This window comes from Equus quagga, chromosome 13 (genome assembly GCF_021613505.1).
Source record: "Equus quagga isolate Etosha38 chromosome 13, UCLA_HA_Equagga_1.0, whole genome shotgun sequence".
NCBI lineage: Eukaryota > Metazoa > Chordata > Mammalia > Perissodactyla > Equidae > Equus > Equus quagga.
Window position 1 is genome coordinate 32483471 of NC_060279.1, and position 6802 is coordinate 32490272.

General features: G+C 42.8%; 1 protein-coding gene across 1 annotated transcript; it reads left to right on the forward strand.

Annotated features, from left to right (window-relative positions):
* The first annotated feature begins 820 nt into the window (after positions 1-820).
* CFAP126 (cilia and flagella associated protein 126) lies at positions 821-5118 on the forward strand. Its single transcript, XM_046684353.1, has 5 exons — positions 821-2094; positions 3111-3173; positions 3357-3437; positions 3936-4112; positions 4714-5118. Exons 1-5 carry the CDS (start codon positions 2068-2070, stop codon positions 5005-5007), a joined length of 642 nt encoding a protein of 213 aa, XP_046540309.1. The 5' UTR covers positions 821-2067; the 3' UTR covers positions 5008-5118.
* Positions 5119-6802: the final 1684 nt, after the last annotated feature.

The window sequence follows — 6802 nt, forward strand, 5'->3', positions numbered from 1 at the left end:
ATAAAGATATATATCTTTATTCATATCTTTATGATATGAATTTTTACGAATATATCTATAGATATAGATTTTATTACAGCAATGTCTGTAACCTAAATGGTCATCCAAATGGGACTGAATAAGTATGTGATGGTGCATCCTAAAAGAAGACACTGTCACAAGAAAACAATCCCTAAGATATTCAAAAAAGGAAATCACAAAACAATGTGGACAGCTTGCTCCCATTATTGTTAGAATGCATAGAATATTTCTGGAAGGAGACACAAGAAAATAGTAACGGTAGTTTCCTCTGAGGAGCAAGACTGGAAGCTGGAGTCAGATGGACATTTGCTTTTGATTAAACACCCTTCTGAAAAAATGGAATTTTTTTCCCCTGTACATTACTTTTTCAATTAAACAAAAACTAGTTATTTTTTAAAAATAGGATCTCAGTCATCATAGAACATCACATCTCTATCAGAAAAGCATACCAGCTGAAGACAGAAGGTTCCAAGAGAAATGATGCTTGCTTAACTATCACTGCGGCTTTAAAGACCAAGATGGATATCCCAGAGCAAAGTCCTTGGTCCTTAAAGTCATCACTCTAGAGAGTGATGAAAACCACAGGGACTAAACACAGGAGTCTCCTTTCCAGACCTCATATTATCCAGCTGTTAACTGCCAGAGCCTACAAAACAAGAGTTGTTTGAGCCAGCCCTGATGGCCTAGTGGTTAAAGTTCAGCGGCCCGGGTTCAGTTGCCGGTTGTGGAACCACACCACTGGCCTGTCAGTTGCCATGCTGTGGTGACAGCTCACATAGAACTTGAAGGACCTACAACTAGAATTTAGAACTATGCACTGGGGCTTTGGGGAGGGGAAAAAAAAAAACAAAACAAGAGCTGTTTTTGCCTCCAACTCTAGAAGTGTAGGAGTGTTCTTATACTTGGTGTGTTGGTTGGGATGAGGACCGTGAGGGGAAAAGGAAGGGAGAAGGGACTGGCAATTATCCCTTATAATGCTCTCCTGGTTCTCCATGATCTATTTCTTTGGACAACTCATATCTTAGTTTTTTCCTTTCATCTTATACATTAGTAGACTTTACAATTCATAAAGCAGTTCCACTTTCTCCTTAATTCTAACAGCCCAGTAGATGGGGATGATAATACCATTACAGATGAATCCCAGAGACGTTGTCCAGTCCCACAAATACTAGGTTTGTGTCCTGGCACCTGCCACCGCCACCTAACTCCCCAAACCTGGTGCTTTCCCCACTATGACTTCCTCTCATCACCCTGCTCAATTTCTTGGTACCAGCTCCTGACTCTACCTCATTTCAGTCAACACCAAGCACCTGTGTTCTCAGGCCTTGTGATTCTAGAGAGTAATGGAGGAGACAGGAGTCATTCAAGGACCAAGGACAAGGTACGTTTTTCTTTCTGGGGACAAATTTGAGTCAGTCACTTTTTAAAACATTTATTCCTTTGTTATTCTGCCTGAGAAAATGAAGTAGCGAACCCTATAAACAGGATTCTCAGCAGTACTGAGTACCTGCCATGCTACATTACCTAGACACTTTATTCACTTTATGTTACTTACACTGTAAAGGCAGGCTCTATTATCTCCACAATACAAATGAGTCTACAGAAATATAGCCAAGAGAAGCCAACTACTTAATGTTATACAACTCCTATGTTCCTCTGTTGAGTAAGGACTCAAATCCCAGTGTTTGGCTCTAAAGTCCATGGTACGTTCCACCACACTGCCAAAAGAACACAGCTCATGGGGTGTGTTAAGTGGTTAAAGACCCCAGTCAAAGGCAACTTGGAAGTTCCTAACGAGTAATGGTAGAAAAAAAGACGGGGCTGCTATTCAGCTAATTTTCTTAGGTTTATTTACTCTGTCTCTCACATCTCTAAAATGAAAATGAAACTAAGTTTCAGGGAAAAAGGTTGGGAACAGAGTTAGCCAAGAAACTGAATAACAAGTAGAAGGGAAAGGCAGCCCCTGCTCATTGGGAGGTAGCCGTGGAAGCTCTGCCTTCTGCGGTTGCCAGGCAACAAAGGTAAACAGCAGGAAGTGGCAGCATCATGGCCACTAACTACAGCGCCAACCAGGTAAGTTCTTTTTCCATCTCTTTAACGTTTAACTTTGCCTTCCAGATTCTCCCTTTGGACTGTTCCCTCCCATAGATTCTGACTAGTGAAGAGACAGCTGAGAGCGGGGTGAGACGGTATTATTCCCCTCCTCAGTTCCTCAGGAGGGGGCCCAGGGACAAGCAAAAGGTATCGCTGGGTTAAGTTTGTAGGGTCTAAACCAGAGGTCAAGTTTTTTCTGTAAAAGGCCAGAGAGTAAATATTTTAGGCTTTGTGCGCCAAGTGACAAAATCAGAAATATTATATAGGTATTTACATAACGAGAGAAAACATTTTTCCATAAAATTTTTGACAAAACTCAAATATAATAACAGTGCATTTTTTTGTAATACTAATGAAAAGAATAGAATTCTTTTGGGATGAGAAAACATTTCACTTAATTGGGATACAAAGTTAGTGCTCCCTTTTATCAAATCAATTACAAATGTTCACCTATGAAAACCATTCTTAGCTTTCTCAGGCCATCCCAAGACAAGAGGATGAATTTGGCCCATGGGCCATAGTTTGCTGACCCCTGGTCTAGACCAGAGTTGCCCAATAAAGAGACAACACAAGTCACAAATGTAATTTTAAATGTTCTAGTAGTTAAATGAAAAAAAATTAATATTTAATTTAGCCAAATACATCCAAAATATTATTTCAACATGTAATCAATATTTTAAAAGTTGGAGTCAGATGTTTTACTTTCTTTTTTTTTTACTAAGTCTTCAAAATTTCGTGTATGTTATACTTATAAAGCACCTCAATTTAGACTAGTCACATTTCAAGTGCTCAATAGCCACATATGGCTAGTGGCTCCATGTAGGTAGGACAGCAAACACATAGACTAAACAAACTACATACTCTTTATAGTGAGTTAAAGCCTAGCATGGCTGTTCAGGCCTTTGGTCTTCAAAGCGAAAGAACCGTGCCTAGTTATCATTTCCCGCGCTTGGGGCCTTTAAGCCTCACAGGGGTTCTCATCTTTCTCTCCACAGTATGAAAAAGCGTTCTCACCCAAGTATCTGCAGAACTGGTCTCCCGCCAAGCCAACAAAACAGGTATTCCACGCTCAGGGCACCCACAGGGCCAGTCTGTGGTTCTTTACACTGCACCTAACTTCTTTCAGCATTTAAATTCCCATATCCTCCTCTCCCTCAGCCCTTAATTCAAGCTCTTCAGAGACTTTCTCCCTCTTTTCCACCCCATTTTCATAAGTACTTCTCTCTCCATCTCTACCCCAGAGCATTTCTTCTCATGAAGGCTACACTCAGATTATCGCCAATGATCGTGGTCATCTATTGCCTTCAGTGCCCCGTTCCAAGGTGAGAACTCATCTCATTCCTATCAAAACAGGTAGAGAACAGGCATAGAGCTGGAGTAACAGAGGGGACACTTGCAATCTCCTGCAATCACAATCCGGAAAATTAAAGTTCAATCTAGCTCACCTCGTAACACAAGCGCCCCCAAACTTTCAGCCGTTTATCCAACAAGATAGAGTTTAGCACCCAGAATTCCTTAAATTGATGAATGATTTGTATAAAATGAATGCCTTCAGGTGATGATACTTATACAGTGAGTACTCTGCCAAACTTAGCCTAAGGATGCAGAATTTAAGCTGGCAGAGGTAAGGGGATGAAAAAATTACGGTAACCTACATGAGAGGGGGGAAAAAGAGGAGTGGGGAGATTATGCTGTGTCTTATTTCATTACCTTCATTCCCAAAGGTAAAGGATGGAAATAAGATGAATAGAGGTCCTGCCAACAGGTCAGTTACTGGGAGTGAGAAGCCCTGTTGAGGAACCCCGTCTTTTTCCTTTTAGGCAAATCCTTGGGGTTCCTTCATGGGCACCTGGCAAATGCCTCTGAAAGTACCCCCTGCTCGGGTGACCCTGACCTCCCGTACAGCGGCTGGTGCTGCCTCCCTCACCAAATGGATACAGAAAAATCCTGATTTACTCAAGGCCTCCAATGGGCTGCGTCCTGAAATCTTTGGCAAGGTATCTGTTCCTCCCACCTAACCTCAAATCCTATTGTCTTCATTTCTTTTCAACTTCAAAAAGGTATATTGTTGGGACAGCCCTGGTGGCCTAGTGATTAAGTTCGGCGTGCTCCACTTCAGTGGCCCAGGTTCAGTTCCCAGGCATGGACCTACACCACTTGTCTGTCAGTGACCACGCTGTGGTGGCCGGCTCACATACAAAAAGAGGAAGACTGGCAGCAGATGTTAACTCAGGGTGAATCTTCCTCAGCAAAACAAAAAAAACCCCCAAAAAACACCATACTGTTATACCACAATTATCCCAGCAGGGGGACCCTCTAACCAATTCTGTCTTATCCTATCTAGTCCGTAATCACCGTCTGAGGCCTGAAGGGATGAGCTAAGGAAATCTTACTGTCCCCACCCCTCCCCCCCACCCCAGTACAAAATGATTTGATCTCAAGGAAGAAGTTAGCAGAATCAAATTTAACTCTTCTTACTGGAGACCTGACCTTTTGTCCATGGTATGGGGAGAATGGGACTTAGAATTCTGAGATGGATTGGGAATGATCCACGTCTGACTAGAAACATGATTGTTTCTTCTATTTGGCCCCCGACAGCCCCATGATCCAGTCAGTCAGAAGAAACTCTGGAAGTCTATCACAAAGACTGTACAACAAGCACCAAGTCCAACCATAATTCCAAGCTCCCCAGCCTCAAATCTCAGTTCCCCGGATCAACTCCAAAGCTCACACCCCTCTGCAGGTCACACTCCAGGTCACGCGACCCCAGTCAACTCTTTTAACAGCCCACCTGGAAGCCCACGTGTGCTAGAACACTGGGCAGGTCCTAATCTAGCCGAAGTCCAGAAATGCAAACCTGGAACTCCAGAAAGGACCAAGGGACCACAGTGAGAAAACCTGTCTAGAGATCAAAGGAAATAAGCAACACTCCCCAGTCAGGGAAATTATGGGGTGGGGATAAAGGCGAATTTGGAAAATAAACATCGTTTTTTGAAACTTTCACTGATTTGGATTTTTTCCTCCTGCTATGCTGCTTCTTGTAACCTGTAACCGGGAAAAGGAAGGTTGGGGGGAAATAGAATAGGGAAAAGATGATAGTGGCTTGGAGTGGAAGGCATTTTTACAAGGACTGAGTTAGTTCTACTCCAAAAATGACCAAGAAATTGGTGTGCATCATAGCAAAAGAAAACTCAAAGAATCAGTCCCTCACGCTCACTCCCTCGTTTTTCATCCTGAGCACACCCAACTACAACTTTAAAGTCATAAGTACAATTGTTTAGTAGAGTAAGTGTATGTGAGTTTGGAGGAGGTGGGGAAGAAAAGGTATGGGGAGCCAAAGTAGAAGACACTCTCCTTATCTAAGACTTTGTATCTCATGACAGAACACACAGGGAAAACAAATCAGAAAGTTACAAGAGCAAAACTCAAGCAAAAGTACAAATATAGTTTGAAAACTGAAGATACAGAAGTCATTAGAAGACAGAGAAGAGAGACAAAGAGAGATGGTAAGCAGAAATTCAGGGCAGAATAACAAACACGATGACCACTCTGAAACTCCAACTCCACAAGTCAGGAACTCCGCATCCATTTCCCAGCCTTCAACTTCTGCTCATCTCTGTCCCCATTCTGCATCTTCCTGGTACTGGCTGTTATATTTAATGCCCTTGCCAAACCTTTCCCAGTCTCAATGCCAAAGTGTTCCTTCATGAACACACTTGTCCCTCACTCCAAGGACAACGACAGAGGACATATGGTTTAAGCTGGAGGAACGCTACAAAGACTTCCTAGGACCAGTCTAGCAAAAAGGGAGAAGTGAGCATTACTTAAAGCGAAAGACTACTTGGGAGCTGGGATGAACACTACTGAGGCAGCAGGGCTCCACTGTCTTAGCCTAAGTAAGGTCTTCCTCTCTGACACCAATTACAGTCAGTGCAACTTCTCTCCAACCCACAGCTTTAACTGGTTGGCCAACAACTCAGCCACGGACAAGACAGATCTATCACCCCAGACTTTCCAAAGAATATCAAAACAGCATTCCTACCAAGGGAGTTAGGGACCCCAAAGTCTGGCTTATATGGATTATAAAAGCAGCAAGTTTTCTCATTAAATTATAATGTTTGCCAGGCTTTCAACAATCTTTTTTTTTAAGATCGGCTCTGAGCTAACATCTGTTGACAATCTTCCTCTTTTCCTTTTCTTTCTTTTTCCTCCCCAAAGCCCCAGTACATAGTTTTATATCCTACTCGTGGGTCCTTCTAGTTATTCTATGTGGGATGCCACCTCAGCATGGCTTCACGAGCAGTGCTAGGTCCGCACCCAGGATCTGAATCGCCGAACCCCAGGCTGCCAAAGGGGAGTGCGTGAACTTAACCACTACACTACCAGGCCAGCCCCATCCCTCCTTTCTTATCTCTACTCTCTTCTCTCTCCAAATCTACATACTTAGTGCATCACCCCTTAGCTGTCACCTTCACTGGTTCCTAGCTCCCTTGACTAGATAATAATTTGCTGAACTGTACCATGAGGCTTATAATTAGTTCTCAGTGAGATTTTGGAGACGGTAATAACTCAAACTCTCTCCACATGCTTAACTTCCTTTCTCTTACTCCTTCCTTCTCTGAGGCTTCTGCATGCTGTTAAATCTTTGGCTACTTGTATTTGATTCTCTGAAAATTTTTTCAGTGGT